This window comes from Pseudophryne corroboree, chromosome 7 (assembly GCF_028390025.1).
Source record: "Pseudophryne corroboree isolate aPseCor3 chromosome 7, aPseCor3.hap2, whole genome shotgun sequence".
NCBI lineage: Eukaryota > Metazoa > Chordata > Amphibia > Anura > Myobatrachidae > Pseudophryne > Pseudophryne corroboree.
The window spans coordinates 308,502,728-308,520,965 of NC_086450.1; the positions used below are offsets into that span (position 1 = coordinate 308,502,728).

Consider the following 18,238-nt stretch of genomic DNA (forward strand, 5'->3'; position numbering starts at 1 on the left):
TGTCTCAGGTTTGTTCCTCTGTTGAAATCTCTGATGCTTCCCACCTCAAGAGCCCACCTTGTTGCTCCACCCCCCTCCTATCATCCCGCTCTCTTTATGCGCCTTATTCTAACTAAATTGGCCGTAACTTAAAAATTTTAGTCACCTCGCTGCCTATCTTCTAATGGCAGAGAGGGTGCAGCTCACCATTGGTTTTCCGGAGCTCTCCTCCAGCGCCGCAGAAAGACTGCTGAGCTCCCCTGCGCCTCCGTGCTCTGTAACAGACGCCGCCTGCACTTCCCTCGCCTGTCTGGGTCCGTCTACCCGCTTATCCGCTGCACGCTGGACGCCTTCCCCAGACTGTCACGCCTGCCGCCAGTAAAAACCCAGTGTCTCCGGCGGTTACCATCTGAGACACAAACTGCTGGCGTCGGCTCCCTCTCCTCTGTGAAACCGCTGCACCAGGTGGGGGGGATTGCTGCTATCAGCGGTGTTAGTCCTCACTGCGAGCCTGCTGCGGGAAAACATGGGGGGGGGGGGGGGGGGGGCGGCGCCTTTATACCACCAGTACTCACTGTTTGTGGATTCTCCTAGTGAACAACCGATCCCTTTCACCGGGATCCGTGTCTCACAAATACTCTAGAGTATCTTTGCGTAACATGCTCCCTCCTTAGCGAGGTGGGATTAGGCCACTGCAATCTTGCAATACATTTAGAGTCAGAGCTCCCTGATGTGCTTCTACCTCCTCAACACAATAACTGGAGGGATGGGGGGGGCTTGAAGGGGGAGGAGCCAGCTGTGCACTTCAATTGTTTTACATATATTGTGCCACCTCCGGTCTCCATTCATCACACCCCAGCTGTCTAATCTCCAGTGTCCCCAAGTGGATGACAGAAAAACTATTAACCATTCTAATTAGAGCAAAATCAATAAGAAGCAACAACAAAAAACACACATGCAAGAATTTACTAGCCACTATATACCTGACACACACTTGTGCATGCGTGGCACAAACCATAACAACTCTACAGCCCTTGCTTTCTATGGTGAAGAGTTTTGTTATTCCATAGTGTTTTCTGATGTATTTTCACTGCTATGGTTTGGGTGCTGTACAATTTCTAATACAATTTCAAATACCGCAGCATTTCTTGTCTGAACGGAAGAATATCTTCCAGGACATTACCCATCCATAGAGAATGTGTGATTGCTCATGATTTGATTATCATCTTATATATGTTTTCCATGTGATTTGCCTTCCAAGTAACCAGATCTGAACCCAATCAAGCATTTATGGCATATTCTGAAATGAAGGCTGACAAAGTATTTCACCATCATCAACCAGTTGTCAGCTGAGAGACTGCCTTCATGATTAATATTCCTAAATCCCTTCTGCACAGTTTCAAGAAGGCTCAATGCCACAGCATATACATCTCTCATACACATTTCCATTTTTGGCCACTACCTGTAATTGTGCTATTTAATCAAGTATTGTTTCTCTTTAAACAAATACCGTGGAAAATATCAGGGGAGCGCAGAGTAAAGCGGTTAACGCGGCGGGACAGGTTAGTTCATCCTGCCTGTCTCCTCACCTCAATCCGACTTGTTTTCAAGTCGGATTGAGTTTGTCCGATTTGGCCCCCTTTCCGACAGAAGCAAGCGGATCAGCGGCTATTCCGCCGATCCACATGTTTTCCGACAAGTCAGGAATTCCCAAGTAATCGGACAAAAACTGCCTCTAATGAATAGGTCGGAACCCCTCCCGACCTATTTCTGTCGGAAAGTGCCATCTTTCCGACAAGACGGCAGCTTCCGACCGTTATTGAATATACCCCTATGACTGTGTGCAATTACAGCAAACTTGTCAAGAGGATCATCTAATGGGAGATATCATAACATGCTACATTACATGCAGTCTGCTGAAAGAATAGGGTCTCATGGGAAGATTCTTAATGGTTATTCTTGCATAAGGAAGAAAACACTAGATGACCTGGTGACTGTTCCACTTTATATGTATATATGTATAGTGAAAATCTAAAATACCAATATTTCAGTTCTATGAAGGACTTTTAAAAAAACTTACCCAAATGATTTTGTTAATTTTTTAGTTCCTACGGGTTTGTCACTGTGTTGTAATTCATAGAACACTCTCTGTAATGCTAAAGGAACACTTTTAGAGGAGTCATCGCCTTCTGTTGGCATCATATACACAGCCTGCCAGAGGGGGGGGGGAACAAACAAACAGAATAATTACTAAGCATTACAAACAGAACAGAACATTTAATTTTGTTTACAATTAAAACTAAAATTAACATGTTGTAAGCATGTTAGCGTGCGGCTTTATTTGTTAGTTAATATTAACTATTGTAATTCTAAAGCCTCCAACTGGCACGCCATTATCCTCAAAGTGCTTAAGGGCGATTCTCCAAAAAGTGAACATAAAGTCCCAGCATCACACGCTTTTAATTTATTATTTTCTTTTAAACTGGTCTGTTAAGAAATGTGTTATAGTAAAACTTACCGTTGATGACGTTATTTCTCCTAAGTCCACAGGATCACATTGGGATATGATGACACATCAGTGGATTTGCACCAATCGGTCAAAGCTTTCGGCCTCCCAATACGCAACGGGCCTGTCCATATATCCATGCCTGCTGGCTCAGGCAAATCAGTTGTTTTTCCAAAACTCAAAGTAGAAGCATCATAGAGGGCCCTAATCAGGCGAGAAGAACACACATGCACACCCTTCCGTACAAGGAGGAAGATGTTAGTGAGTGAAAGGATCCTCAAATCAGGTGCGTCAGTGTGGGATCCCTGTGGACTTAGGAGAAATAACGTTATCAACGGTAAGTTTTACCATAACAAATATTTCTCCGGCAGGGTCCACAAGATAACATTGGGATTTCCCAAAGCAATTTAGTGGTGGGGACGCTCCTGAAAGTAGAGGTACGCTACTGCCGTTGCATTGTCCGAGCGGATTTGGACTGGTTTCCAATGAAGGATGTCCATTGCCTGAATAAGTGCCATATAAAATGCCCAAAGTTCCAATATATTTATTGGCAGGCAACTTTCTTTCTTGGTCCACTGCCCCTGGAAGCAACTCCTTCCCGACAGTGTTCCCCAACCCTGAAGACTGCCATCTGTTGCCAGAATTTCCCAATCTGATATCCAAAAGGGTCTTCTTTTGTTTAGATGGGATGTGTGTGTCCACCAGGCTAATGACCTCCTTACTCCCAGAGGATGGACCATAGGCTGTTTTTATTGTCTGATGACAACCATACCATTTGGAAAGGATCAGACATTGCAGAGGCCTCAAATGGAACCGAGCATACTCCACCATGTCAAATGTCGACACCATCAACCCCATCACACACATTGCAACGTGAATGGATACCCTTTGACTGTCTAGCAGCTCCTGAATCCTTGACTGAATCTTGGATATTTTGTTCAGTGGAAGAAATACTCTCTAAAGACCTGAATCCAGCATAGCCCCCAAATGAGTCATCCATTGTGACGGAACCAGGGATGACTTTGCCCAATTTATGAGCCAACCATGTCTCTGTAAACAAGCTATTGTCTGTTGCAGATGACACTGAGGCAATTCCTGATACGGTGCCAGGATTAATAACTCATCGAGGTATGGAAAAATCCTTATCCCCTGCTGACAGATCAGATGCCATCACCACCATAATTTTGGTGAATACTATGGGAGCTCTGGCCAGTCCAAAATGTAGAGCCTGAAACTGAAAATTATGCTGGAGGATAGCAAACCTGAGAAAGCATTGACGGGACAGTGCTATAGGAACATGTAGGTAAGCATCCTGGATATCTAGGGATACCATAAAACCCTCCGGCTCCATCGCCAAAATAATGAAACGTAAAGTCTCCATATGAAACCGAGGCACCAAAATGTACTTGTTTAGCGCTTTGAGATTGAGTATGGGCCGAACAACCCACTTGGCTTCTGGACTATAAAAAGGTTGGAATAAAAATCTTGTCCTCGTTGTGCAGGAGGAATGGAATCACTCGTGACTGAAGAAACTTCTGAACTTGTCTCTTGCAAATCCCTGGCCTTCGTTTCCTCTGAAGACGGGCTGGTACAAAAAACAAAACAAAAAAACACCTTTGAGGAGGGTGTTCCTTGAAGGCAAATGCATAACAGTGAGATACCGCTTCTTGCACCCAGGCATCTGTGGTAGACTGCTGCCAGAGCTGTGCAAAATTAAGAAGTCAGCCTCCCACCCTGGGTTCCCCCAGTTGGAGGCCCGCACCATCAGGTTGATGGCTTATCTTCTGATTTGGAAGCTGGTCCTCTGGTAGCCCAATGCTTTTTAGTCTTACCAGACTTGTTGGATTGGGACTGTTTGCCATCACCCTTTCTTTTTCCTTGATTCTGAAAAGCTGGAAATCTAAGTTTGAATTTGTGTGGAAAGAAACTTCACTTTCTTGGAGTCTGCTTCTGACTGTTAATACTGTTTAATTCTTTATCAAAAAGAACATCTCCAGTAAAAGGCAAAGACTCAAGAACCTTTTTGGATTCAGAGTCAGTTTTCCATGAACGTAGCCAAACTTCTCTGCAAGCTGCTACTGCTGAGGCTGATGCCCAAGAGGCAATTGTACCCATATCCAAGGATGCTTCTTCCATAAAAATAGCTGCCTGTTTGATATGTGCAATGTGGGCTTTTTGCTCTCTAGATGCCATTGAAAGGTCATCCTCCAATTATCAGCCCAGGCTGCCACTGCTTTAGCCATCCAAGCTGAAGCCATGGCTGGTCTTATGATTGCCCCAGACAAGGAGAAAATGGTTTTAAGAAAACCATCTGTTTTCCTATCCGTGACATCATTTAATGATGTTGAAGGCAGAGGTAATGGAGGATTTTCGCACCAATCAGATGACATGCGTATCTACTTTGGGAGACGCCTCCCTTTTTAAACAGTCCCCAGCTGGCAGTGGATAATGGTTTCCATTTCCTTGTAATTCTAAACTTCTTACTGGGTGTAACCCAAGCCTCCTGCATAATTTCCGTCACCTATTCTGAGCCAGAAAACTCAATCCTAACTGTTTTAGGACGTTTAAACACAGATGCCTTGGATTTTAACACAGGCTCTGCCGCTTGCTCTAAGGAAAGAATGGCTTTCATTGCAATAATCAGCTCAGGTATGTCTACCGAGCTGAATCCTTCCTCCTTGTCTTCGTGTCTGCATCCATACCACACTGGGTATGCCCAATCTCATCTGATCTTGGAAGCTAAGCGGTATTGGGCTTGGTTAATACGTGGATGGGAGACTGCTTGGGAATACCAGATGCTGTAGGTGCCAGTATGTTATGTGAACGCTAGAAGTCTTACTGGTAAAAAAGGGCGAACTGAAAATACTTGCAGCAAGCAAACAGTATGATATTATAGGCATTACTGAACCTGGTGGGCCGAATCTCATGATTGGACAGTCAATCTAAAGGGCTATACGCTGTTTAGGAGAGACAGACTTAATAAAAAGGGTGGAGGGGTGTGTCTTTACATAAAGCTGTTTTTAAAACCTGATATAAGGGAAGATATTCAGGAGGGGACTGTAGACACTGTCGAGACGTTATGGGGTAGAAATTGCATGCGGGGATAAAGGATTTAAAAATAGGATTTTGGTACTTACCGATAAATCCTTTTCTCCTAGTCCGTAGAGGATGCTGGGGACTCCAAAAGGACCATGGGGTATAGACGGGATCCGCAGTAGCTTGGGCACACTGTAAAGACTTAAACTGGGTGTGAACTGGCTCCTCCCTCTATGCCCCTCCTCCAGACCTCAGTTATAGGAACTGTGCCCAGGAGAGACGGACATTTCGAGGAAAGGATTTTTGTGTAAACTAAGGGCTACAAACATACCAGCTCACACCACAAACATACCGTACCACCGGCGTAACAGTAAACCAGATAACCGTATGAAATAACAGCAACAAGCTAAAAACCAGAAATACACAACCCGTGTATAAACCAAGTTAACCAACAAGAATACATTGCCAGCAACAGTCCGCACTGGGATGGGCGCCCAGCATCCTCTACGGACTAGAAGAAAAGGATTTATCGGTAAGTACCAAAATCCTATTTTCTCTTACGTCCTAGAGGATGCTGGGGACTCCAAAAGGACCATGGGGTTTATACCAAAGCTCCAGACCGGGTGGGAGAGTGCGGACGACTCTGCAGCACCGACTGAGCAAACGCAAGGTCCTCATCAGCCAGGGTATCAAACTTATAGAACTTAGCAAAAGTGTTTGCACCTGACCAGGTGGCCGCTCGGCAAAGCTGTAAAGCAGAGACGCCTCGGGCAGCCGCCCAAGACGAGCCCACTTTTCTGGTAGAATGGGCTTTTACCGACTTCGGCACGGGTAGCCCGGCCGAAGAATGAGCCTGCTGAATCGTACTACAAATCCAGCGTGCAATAGTCTGTTTTGAAGCAGGATGACCAATCTTGTTAGAAGCATACAGGACAAACAGCGCCTCAGTTTTCCTGGCAACAGCCGTTCTGGCGACGTAGATCTTCAAAGCTCTCACCACATCCAGAGACTTTGGAACCGCCACAGCATCCGTAGCCACCAGCACCACAAGAGGTTGGTTAATGTGAAATGAAGACACCACCTTCGGCAAAAATTGTTGACGAGTCCGCAATTCTGCCCTTTCTGAATGAAAAATCAAGTACGGGCTCTTATGAGATAAGGCCGCCAACTCAGACACCCGCCTGACAGACGCCAGCGCCAACAGCATGACTACCTTCCAAGTGAGAAACTTCAACTCAATCTTACGCAAAGGTTCAAACCAGGAAGACATGAGAAACTGTAAGACCACCTCAAGATCCCATGGAGCAACAGTAGGCACAAACGGAGGATTGATATGCATTACTCCTTTCACAAAAGTCTGAACCTCTGGTAGGACAGCTAATTCCTTTTGAAAGGAAACATACTTTCGCCAAATACGGTGATAATGTTTCGCCGTAACCTCTTTCCTAGCCTTAATGAGAGTAGGAATGACCTCCCCGGGAATACCCTTACGAGCTAAGATCTGGCGCTCAACTTTCATGCCGTCAAACGCAGCCGCGGTAAGTCTGGAAACACGCATGGACCCTGCAACAACAGGTTCTCTCTTAGAGGAAGCGGCCAAGGATCATCCACCAGTAACTCCTGAAGATCCGGGTACCAGGCCCTTCTTGGCCAATCTGGAATGACGAGAATCGCCTGAACCCTTGCTCGTCGAATGATCCCCAGTACCTTTGGAATGAGAGGAAGTGGAGGGAACACATACACCGACTGGAACACCCACGGAGACAACAGGGCGTCCACTGCACTGGCTTGGGGGTCCCTTGACCTGGAACAGTACCTCGGGAGCTTCTTGTTGAGACGAGGCGCCATCATGTCGATTAACGGAATTCCCCAACGCTTTGTCACCTCTGCAAATACCTCTTGGTGAAGAACCCACTCTCCCGGATCGAGATCGTGTCTGCTAAGGAAATCTGCTTCCCAGTTGTCCACTCCAGGTATGAAGACTGCTGACAGGGCGTTCACGTGTTGTTCCGCCCAGCAAAGGATTCTTGTGGCCTCCGCCATTGCCGCTCTGCTCCTTGTTCCACCTTGACGGTTTATATGTGCCACCGCTGTGATGTTGTCTGACTGTACCAGGACAGGTCGACCCTGAAGAAGGCTTCTTGCTTGTAGCAGGCCGTTGTAAATGGCTCTTAACTCGAGAACATTTATGTGTAGACACGCTTCCTTGAGCGACCATCTCCCCTGGAAGTTTCTTCCTTGGGTGACTGCACCCCAGCCCCGGAGACTTGCATCTGTTGTCAGAAGTACCCTGTCCAGGATACCGAACCGGCAACCTTCTAGGAGGTGAGAACTTTGCAGCGACCACAGGAGAGAAATTCTGGCTCTGGGAGATAGACTTATCTTCCGGTGCATGTGCAGGTGAGACCCGGACCATTTGCTCAGCATATCCCACTGAAACACCCGGGCATTTTCCCCAGAACCAGAGTACAGTGATGGATGGACACACTCTTCGGCCGCAGAAGTTCCCTGACCATCAACTGCAGTTCGAGCTTTTTCTTCTGGAAGAAATACTCTTCGTAACTCGGTGTCCAGAATCATGCCCAGAAAAGACAGCCGAGTGGCCGGAATCAACTGAGATTTCGGCAAATTTAGCACCCAACCGTGCTGCCGGAGCACCAACAGTACCAAATTCACACTCCTCAGCAAGCGTTCCTTGGACCTCGCCTTTATCAGGAGATCGTCCAAGTACGGGATAATTGTAACCCCTTGCCTGCGAAGGAGAACCATCATTTCTGCCATGACCTTGGTGAAAATCCTCGGGGCCATGGAAAGCCCAAATGGCAACGCCTGAAATTGGTAATGAGAATCCTGTACCGCAAACCTTAGGAAAGCTTGATGCGGAGGATAAATCGGGACGTGTAAGTAGGCATCCTTTATGTCCACTGACGCAATAAAATCCCCCCCTTCTAGGCTGGCAATCACCACTCGAAGAGATTCCATCTTTAACTTGAAAACTTTCAAGTATGGATTGAGGGACTTTAGGTTCAGAATCGGTCTGACTGAACCGTCCGGTTTTCGGCACCACAAAAAGGCTTGAGTAAAACCCCTCCCTCCGTTGAGACGGGGGAACGGGAACAATGACCCTCCGAAGACACAACTTTTGTATTGCTGCCAGCACGACCTCCCTGTCCGGAAGAGACACTGGCAGGGTCAACATGAAAAACCGGTGAGGTGGCGTCTCCTGAAACTCCAGCCTGTAGCCCTGAGATACAATCTCTAGAACCCAGGGATCCAAGTCCGATTGGACCCAGACCCGACTGAAGAACTGCAGACGGCCCCCCCACCGTTACGGACTCCCCCAGGGAAGCCCCAGCGTCACGCGGTGGACTTGGTAGCGGCAGGGGCGGACTTCTGGTCCTGGGCGCCTGACACTGCAGACGACTTCTTTCCCCTTCCTCTACCTTTTGAAGCGAGAAAGGACGAACCTTTCCTCGCCTGTATTTATTTGGACGAAAGGACTGCATCTGCTGATGTGGTAGCTTTTTGTGTTGTGTGGGAACATAGGGAAGAAAATACAACTTACCCGCCGTCGCGGTAGAAACCAGGTCCGCCAAGCCTTCCCCAAACAGGACATTACCTTTGAAGGGTAACACTTCCATAGCTCTCTTGGAATCGGCATCAGCATTCCATTGATGGATCCACAGCGCCCTCCTGGCCGAAATAAACATGGCATTGGCTCTTGACCCCAAGAGACCAACATCCCTCGCCGCATCCTTCAGGCAATCTGCAGCATCCTTGACATAACCAAGAGTCAAAAGAACAGTATCTTTATCAAAGGTATCCATATCAGCAGCTAAATTCTCAGCCCATTTAGCAATAGCACTACTCGCCCATACCGACGCCACAGCAGGTCTGAGCAATGCACCCGTATTAGTGAAAATGGACTTCAGAGACGTCTCCAGCTTGCGATCCGCCGGATCCTTGAGAGCTGCCGTGTCAGGAGACGGAAGCACCACCTTCTTAGACAAACGAGATAAAGCTTTATCAACATTAGGAGATGCCTCCCATTTTCCCCTATAAATAGATGGAAAAGGATACGCCATGTAAAATAAGAATTTACTTACCGATAATTCTATTTCTCATAGTCCGTAGTGGATGCTGGGGACTCCGTAAGGACCATGGGGAATAGCGGCTCCGCGGGAGACTGGGCACATCTAAAGAAAGCTTTAGGACTATCTGGTGTGCACTGGCTCCTCCCCATATGACCCTCCTCCAAGCCTCAGTTAGGATACTGTGCCCGGACGAGCGTACACAATAAGGAAGGATTTTGAATACCGGGTAAGACTCATACCAGCCACACCAATCACACAGTATAACCTGTGATCTGAACCCAGTTAACAGCATGATAACAGAGGAGCCTCTGAAAGATGGCTCACAACAATAATAACCCGATTTTTGTAACAATAACTATGTACAAGTATTGCAGACAATCCGTACTTGGGATGGGCGCCCAGCATCCACTACGGACTATGAGAAATAGAATTATCGGTAAGTAAATTCTTATTTTCTCTAACGTCCAAAGTGGATGCTGGGGACTCCGTAAGGACCATGGGGATTATACCAAAGCTCCCAAACGGGCGGGAGAGTGCGGATGACTCTGCAGCACCAAATGAGAGAACTCCAGGTCCTCCTCAGCCAGGATATCAATTTTGTAGAATTTTACAAACGTATTTGCTCCTGACCAAGTAGCTGCTCGGCAAAGTTGTAAAGCCGAGACCCCTCGGGCAGCCGCCCAAGATGAGCCCACCTTCCTTGTGGAGTGGGCATTTACAGATTTTTGGCTGTGGCAGGCCTGCCACAGAATGTGCAAGCTGAATTGTACTACAAATCCAACGAGCAATAGTCTGCTTAGAAGCAGGAGCACCCAGCTTGTTGGGTGCACACAGGATAAACAGCGAGTCAGATTTCCTGACTCCAGCCGTCCTGGAAACATATATTTTCAGGGCACTGACAACGTCTAGCAACTTGGAGGCCTCCAAGTCCCTAGTAGCCGCAGGCACCACCAATAGGTTGGTTCAGGTGAGACGCTGAAACCACCTTGGGGAGAAACTGAGGACGAGTCCTCAATTCCGCCCTGTCCGAATGGAAAATCAGATAAGGGCTTTTTCAGGATAAAGCCGCCAATTCTGACACGCGCCTGGCCCAGGCCAGGGCCAACAGCATGACCACTTTCCATGTGAGATATTTTAACTCCACAGATTTAAGTGGTTCAAACCAATGTGACTTTTGGAACCCAAAACTACATTGAGATCCCAAAGTGCCACTGGAGGCACAAAAGGAGGCTGTATATGCAGTACCCCTTTTACAAACGTCTGAACTTCAGGGACTGAAGCTAGTTCTTTTTGGAAGAAAATTGACAGGGCCGAAATTTGAACCTTAATGGACCCCAATTTCAGGCCCATAGACACTGTTTGCAGGAAATGTAGGAATCGACCCAGTTGAATTTCCTCCGTCGGGCCTTACTGGCCTCGCACCACGCAACATATTTTCGCCAATTGCGGTGATAATGTTTTTGCGGTTACATCCTTCCTGGCTTTGATCAGGATAGGGATGACTTCATCCGGAATGCCTTTTCCTTCAGGATCCGGCGTTCAACCGCCATGCCGTCAAACGCAGCCGCGGTAAGTCTTGGAACAGACAGGGTCCTTGCTGGAGCAGGTCCCTTCTTAGAGGTAGAGGCCACGGATCCTCCGTGAGCATCTCTTGAAGTTCCGGTTACCAAGTCCTTCTTGGCCAATCCGGAACCACGAATATAGTGCTTACTCCTCTCCATCTTATCAATCTCAGTACCTTGGGTATGAGAGGCAGAGGAGGGAACACATACCCTGACTGGTACACCCACGGTGTTACCAGAGCGTCTACAGCTTATTGCCTGAGGGTCCCTGGACCTGGCGCAATACCTGTCGAGTTTTTAATCATGTGGAAGACTTCTGGGTGAAGTCCCCACTCTCCCGGGTGGAGGTCGTGCTGAGGAAGTCTGCTTCCCAGTTGTCCACTCCCGGAATGAATACTGCTGACAGTGCTATCACATGATTTTCCGCCTAGCGAAGAATCCTTGCAGCTTCTGCCATTGCCCTCCTGCTTCTTGTGCCACCCTGTCTGTTTACGTGGGTGATTGCCGTGATGTTGTCCGACTGGATCAACACCGGCTGACCTTGAAGCAGAGGTCTTGCTAAGCTTAGAGCATTGTAAAATGTCCCTTAGCTTCAGGATATTTATGTGACGTGATGTCTCCAGGCTTGACCATAAGCCCTGGATATTCCTTCCCTGTGTGACTGCTCCCGAGCCTCGCAGGCTGGCATCAGTGGTCACCAGGACCCAGTCCTGAATGCCTAATCTGCGGCCCTCTAGAAAATGAGCACTCTGCAACCACCACAGGAGGGACACCCTTGTCCTTGGTGACAGGGTTATCCGCTGATGCATCTGAAGATGCGATCCGGACCATTTGTCCAGCAGGTCCCACTGGAAAGTTCTTGCGTGGAATCTGCCGAATGGGATTGCTTCGTAGGAAGCCACCATTTTACCCAGAACCCTTGTGCATTGATGCACTGAGAGTTGGCTCGGTTTTAGGAGGTTCCTGACTAGCTCGGATAACTCCCTGGCTTTCTCCTCCGGGAGAAACACCTTTTTCTGGACTGTGTCCAGGATCATCCCTAGGAACAGAAGACGAGTCGTCGGAACCAGCTGCGATTTTGGAATATTGAGAATCCAATCGTGCTGCCGCAACACTACCTGAGATAGTGCTACACCGACCTCCAACTGTTCCCTGGATCTTACCCTTATCAGGGAATCGTCCAAGTAAGGGATAACTAAAATTCCCTTCCTTCGAAGGAATATCATTTCGGCCATTACCTTGGTAAAGACCCGGGGTGCCGTGGACCATCCATACGGCAGCGTCTGAACTGATAGTGACAGTTCTGTACCATAAACCTGAGGTACCCTTGGTGAGAAGGGTAAATTGGGACATGAAGGTAAGCATCCTTAATGTCCCGAGACATCATGTAGTCCCCTTCTTCCAGGTTCGCAATCACTGCTCTGAGTGACTCAATCTTGAATTTGAACCTCTGTATGTAAGTGTTCAAAGATTTTAGATTTAGAATCGGTCTCACCGAGCCGTCCGGCTTCGGTACCACAACAGTGTGGAATAATACCCCGTTCCCTGTTGCAGGAGGGGTACCTTGATTATCACCTGCTGGGAATACAGCTTGTGAATGGCTTCCAAAACTGTCTCCCTGTCAGAAGGAGACATCGGTAAAGCCGACTTTAGGAAACGGCGAGGGGGAGACGTCTCGAATTCTAATTTGTACCCCTGAGATATCACCTGAAGGATCCAGGGGTCTACTTGCGAGTGAGCCCACTGCGCGCTGAAATTCATTGAGACGGGCCCCCCACCGTGCCTGATTCTGCTTGTAAAGCCCCAGCGTCATACTGAGGGCTTGGCAGAGGCGGGAGAGGGTTTCTGTTCCTGGGAACTGGCTGATTTCTGCAGCCTTTTTCCTCTCACTCTGTCACGGGGCAGAAATGAGGAACCTTTTGCCCGCTTGTCCACGAAAAGACTGCGCCTGATAATACGGCGTCTTCTCATGTTGAGAGGCGACCTGGGGTACAAACGTGGATTTCCCAGCTGTTGCCGTGGCCACCAGGTCTGAAAGACCGACCCCAAATAACTCCTCCCCTTAATAAGGCAATAATTCCAAATGCCGTTTGGAATCCGCATCACCTGACCACTGTCGTGTCCATAACCCTCTACTGGTAGAAATGGACAACGCACTTAGACTTGATGCCAGTCGGCAAATATTCCGCTGTGCATCACGCATATATAGAAATGCATCTTTTAAATGCTCTATAGGCAAAAATATTCTGTCCCTATTAGGGTATCAATATTTTCAGTCAGGGAATCCGACCACGCCAACCCAGCACTGCACATCCAGGCTGAGGCGATTGCTGGTCGCAGTATAACACCAGTATGTGTGTAAATACATTTTAGGATACCCTCCTGCTTTCTATCAGCAGGATCCTTAAGGGCGGCCATCTCAGGAGAGGGTAGAGCCCTTGTTCTTACAAGCGTGTGAGCGCTTTATCCACCCTAGGGGGTGTTTCCCAACGCACCCTAACCTCTGGCGGGAAAGGATATAATGCCAATAACATTTTAGAAATTATCAGTTGTTATCGGGGGAAAACCACGCATCATCACACACCTCATTTAATTTCTCAGATTCAGGAAAACTACAGGTAGTTTTTCCTCACCGAACATAATACCCCTTTTTGGTGGTACTCGTATTATCAGAAATGTGTAAAACATTTTTCATTGCCTCAATCATGTAACGTGTGGCCCTACTGGAAGTCACATTTGTCTCTTCACCGTCGACACTGGAGTCAGTATCCGTGTCGGCGTCTATATCTGCCATCTGAGGTAACGGGCGCTTTAGAGCCCCTGACGGCCTATGAGACGTCTGGACAGGCACAAGCTGAGTAGCCGGCTGTCTCATGTCAACCACTGTCTTTTATACAGAGCTGACACTGTCACGTATTTCTTCCAACAGTTCATCCACTCAGGTGTCGACCCCCTAGGGGGTGACATCACTATTACAGGCAATCTGCTCCGTCTCCACATCATTTTTCTCCTCATACATGTCGACACAAACGTACCGACATACAGCACACACACAGGGAATGCTCTGATAGAGGACAGGACCCCACTAGCCCTTTGGGGAGACAGAGGGAGAGTTTGCCAGCACACACCAGAGCGCTATATATATACAGGGATAACCTTATATAAGTGTTTTTCCCCTTATAGCTGCTGTATCTTTAATACTGCGCGTAATTAGTGCCCCCCCTCTCTTTTTTAACCCTTTCTGTAGTGTAGTGACTGCAGGGAAGAGCCAGGGAGCTTCCCTCCAACGGAGCTGTGAGGGAAAATGGCGCCAGTGTGCTGAGGAGATATGCTCCGCCCCCTTATCGGCGGCCTTATCTCCCGTTTTTCTATGTATTCTGGCAGGGGTTAAATGCATCCATACAGCCCAGGAGCTATATGTGATGCATTTTTTTGCCATCCAAGGTGTTTTTATTGCGTCTCAGGGCGCCCTGCACCCTCAGTGACCGGAGTGTGAAATGTGCTGAGAGCAATGGCGCACAGCTGCAGTGCTGTGCGCTACCTTGTTGAAGACAGGACGTCTTCTGCCGCCGATTTTCCGGACCTCTTCTGTCTTCTGGCTCTGTAAGGGGGCCGGCGGCGCGGCTCTGGGACCCATCCATGGCTGGGCCTGTGATCGTCCCTCTGGAGCTAATGTCCAGTAGCCTAAGATCCACTCTGCACGCAGGTGAGTTCGCTTCTTCTCCCCTTAGTCCCTCGGTGCAGTGAGCCTGTTGCCAGCAGGTCTCACTGAAAATAAAAAACCTAAAACTAAACTTTTCACTAAGCAGCTCAGGAGAGCCACCTAGTGTGCACCCTTCTCGTTCGGGCACAAAAATCTAACTGAGGCTTGGAGGAGGGTCATAGGGGGAGGAGCCAGTGCACACCAGGTAGTTCTAAAGCTTTACTTTTGTGCCCAGTCTCCTGCGGAGCCGCTAATCCCCATGGTCCTTACGGAGTCCCCAGCATCCACTTAGGACGTTAGAGAAAAGAGGGATAAAACGTAACGCAGACATCAGCATCAGTCCAAATTTTATACCAAATAATCCTGCATAGGAGACCACAAATAGGTTGAACTCGATGGACAAACTGTCTTTTTTTAACCTTATACACTATGTTACGATGTATGCAGACCCGGAGTGCGATGAGTCCTCATCATCCTCCGACGGGTCCTCATCTGAAACGTGTACACTGTGAAGATGTTGTTTCATATCTATGTGATTTATCACAGGCCTTTCAGCCTGTTTTTGTTGAGAGGCTGCCACTTACCCTGCCGAGTGTAATAAACCTCAGGTGGAAGGTTGCATGTGGTATCGGAGCTGGCATTATCCGCTCAGCTATACTGGATAATGTCTGTGCAAAAGTAGCCCATGGGGGTTCAACGTGAACCTGTGCCTGCCTTGGATTTTTTATTTTTTTTTATAAAGGCTTCGGTGAAAGCCAAAACAATTTGCACATAAAACATTTTGAAGCGGAACAGACACCTTACCTTCTCCCCGTGCTCCGGCCCCAGCCTGGTAGGTAACGTCTGCTAGCCTTGCTTGTACATCCTACACAGACGCCCGTCGAAACAGCACTGACCACGTGGGTAAGCATTGTCGCAACCTGGCAGGGAGTTGTTGGAGCAACTCTTTCTAAGGTACGTATAAGACGCTTTTTAGACAAGATCGCTCAAAAAAAAAAAAAAATATAGTAAAAGACTACAAAAATAAGATAAAAAAAAAAAGCTTATGGCTGCTAAAAACCAGCAGCCCATTGACCATGGTCCGGGTTCTGCCACATCAAACAAAAAACTGATTTGCCTGAGCCAGGGATATATGGGTGGTCCCATTGCATGCTGGGAGGCCAAAAGCTTTTGACCGTTTGGGATATGATGACACGACAGCGGATTTGCACCAATGTTATCATGTGGATAACCTGTGGACCCTGCCGGAGAAATTGTTCTTATATGAAAACTTAATTGCTTAGTAGCAATGCCTTACCCTATAACAGGGCTGGCCAAACCAGTCCTCGAGATCTACCAACAGTTCACATTTTCCAGACCACCTAGCTAGTGCACAGGTGTAGTCATTACTAATTAAGATGTGCTGCATTCATTCCTAACTGACAAATCTACAGATCTCCAGGAGGCCTGGAAAACATGAACTGTTGGTAGATCTCGAGGACCAGTTTGGCCAGCCCTGCCCTATAACTTAAGACCCACTAAAATCTTTGTATTTTGGAGAAATAAGTCATTTGAATTTGTGTAGTTGTCCCATGCATCACGGAGAATCGCCCTTAAGCTTCTTCTTTAAATCCATCCTGCAGGTAGCTCTGCTTTTGCAGATGGCCTAGCTGGGAGGTACAAAATGGAATGGACTGAGAAAATGCCGTTTCCAACACTACCACTTCTCTATGAGGGGACCCCTTTAGCATGGGTGCAGGTAGTGCACAGGGCTCTTGACCCGATACCTCACCATGGAGAGTCAAGATAGTTTATAGGCGCAGCAGAGCTCAGATTTCTCCCTTACTATTTTTCTAGACGTAGACTAGCTCTTAATGAAAGTTTCCAGTGTGCATACAGATTGCAGACCCTTTATCATTTCCCTAAAGGGGTTGCTGATAACTGGGAAAATCCAAACTGTTTAATTTAACTAAAAAACTTTAATGAATTTTCTAATTTCTCCTACGTAAAACATCCTGTCAGTAATACATTGAATGGCATGGAGGATTAACAAATGTACATTTTTTTTTAAATTAAGAAGAATCGAGACAAGCCCAATTTACGAGTCTTAAAAAATAAAATAGCAAATAGTAATAAAAACAGTTTTGAAAAAAAAAAAAAAAAAAAAAAAAAAAAAAAAAAGAGTGCATACCTTCCGGAGTTGGTTTGTGAAAAACAACGTTTGCAGTAAACTGTTCATGTAACATGTTGCCCCCTGATTCTTTAATCCGACATACCCAGTGTGCTTCTTGGAATCCCATCTACAAGACAATGTAGCAAAATTGAGTAAACTGAACACATCACAACCAAACAAAATAGTTACAAATCATATAAGTTCAAGCACCTCAAAATGTAATACAAAAATACCTTACAGTTATTACAGTTAATAGCATCCGCAGTACATGACAAATATGTCTAACTTGCAAGACCTGGAGAGGTATATTTTATCATCCTAATAAAACACATCCTGACTATAAGCCTGTTAAAAGACACCACAAACAGCCCAGTTTCTGTATGGGGAACCCTCTCAACCATAGTAGTGCGCATACTGTTCGGCCTCTTAACTAAGGCCATATTTAATTTAATTATAGTAGATCTTTAATACTTACGCTACACCATGAGGAGCATCTGCCTGAACATAGACTTCAAAAGTCACTTTGTCTTCTTCTATGAAGCCTTTATCTGGATCAGTAACTTCCTGGAGAAAGGAAATACACCTTATAAGTAATTCTAAACGGACAGCAGACACTTTCTTTCATTGTCATCTCACAGCCATTATTTAAGCACACAAGTATTGCCCACCACCAGTGAACCATGGTGGATACATTTTACATATTCTCATCTTAATGCAATACCTTAGAACTAAACTGGTCCTATTTAAGATTACTGGAACAAAACAAAGGTGCAGGCAACCCACAAGCAGGTGTTTTTGGATAACAATAAGCCATATAAGAGGTGATTAAATAAACAGACTTCTTCTGTAGTAGCCTCATGGGTTATGTTTCCTTGTATTGGTTAGTGACCATTGGCAGTCACTGTTCAAGGCTATTAACGGATTCTAAAAATACTCAGACATAACAAACCGGATACTACTTACACTCCATGCCATGAAGTTGGAAAATCCCCAATCATTTTCTTTATGAAAGAACAAGTGACTAATGCGTCTGCTGAACGATTTCTCATCGTCCTTGTAATTGATTATCTTTAGCACTGCCTGTGCGTGACAGGACCATGACCTGCAAAACCAGATAAACATTCGTTATATATCTTTAAAATAATGGGACAATAAAGAAATTACAGTTTAAATTAGATTAGCCAAGACAAGACAATTTATACACAT

General features: G+C 46.7%; 1 protein-coding gene and 1 pseudogene across 3 annotated transcripts in view; one reads left to right on the forward strand and one right to left on the reverse strand.

Moving 5' to 3' along the window:
- The window catches only part of USP7 (ubiquitin specific peptidase 7), a 309,008-nt gene that overhangs the window by 185,816 nt on the left and 104,954 nt on the right, over positions 1-18,238 (reverse strand). For all 3 annotated transcript variants that reach the window (XM_063934275.1, XM_063934274.1, XM_063934273.1), the window contains 4 exons: positions 17,996-18,134; positions 17,508-17,596; positions 17,051-17,159; positions 2,060-2,190 (listed from right to left, as the gene is read on the reverse strand). In XM_063934275.1, coding sequence (XP_063790345.1) covers positions 2,060-2,190; positions 17,051-17,159; positions 17,508-17,596; positions 17,996-18,134 — 468 coding nt within the window. The remainder of the gene's footprint in view (positions 1-2,059; positions 2,191-17,050; positions 17,160-17,507; positions 17,597-17,995; positions 18,135-18,238) is intronic.
- LOC134946282 (5S ribosomal RNA) lies at positions 5,174-5,292 on the forward strand (annotated as a pseudogene).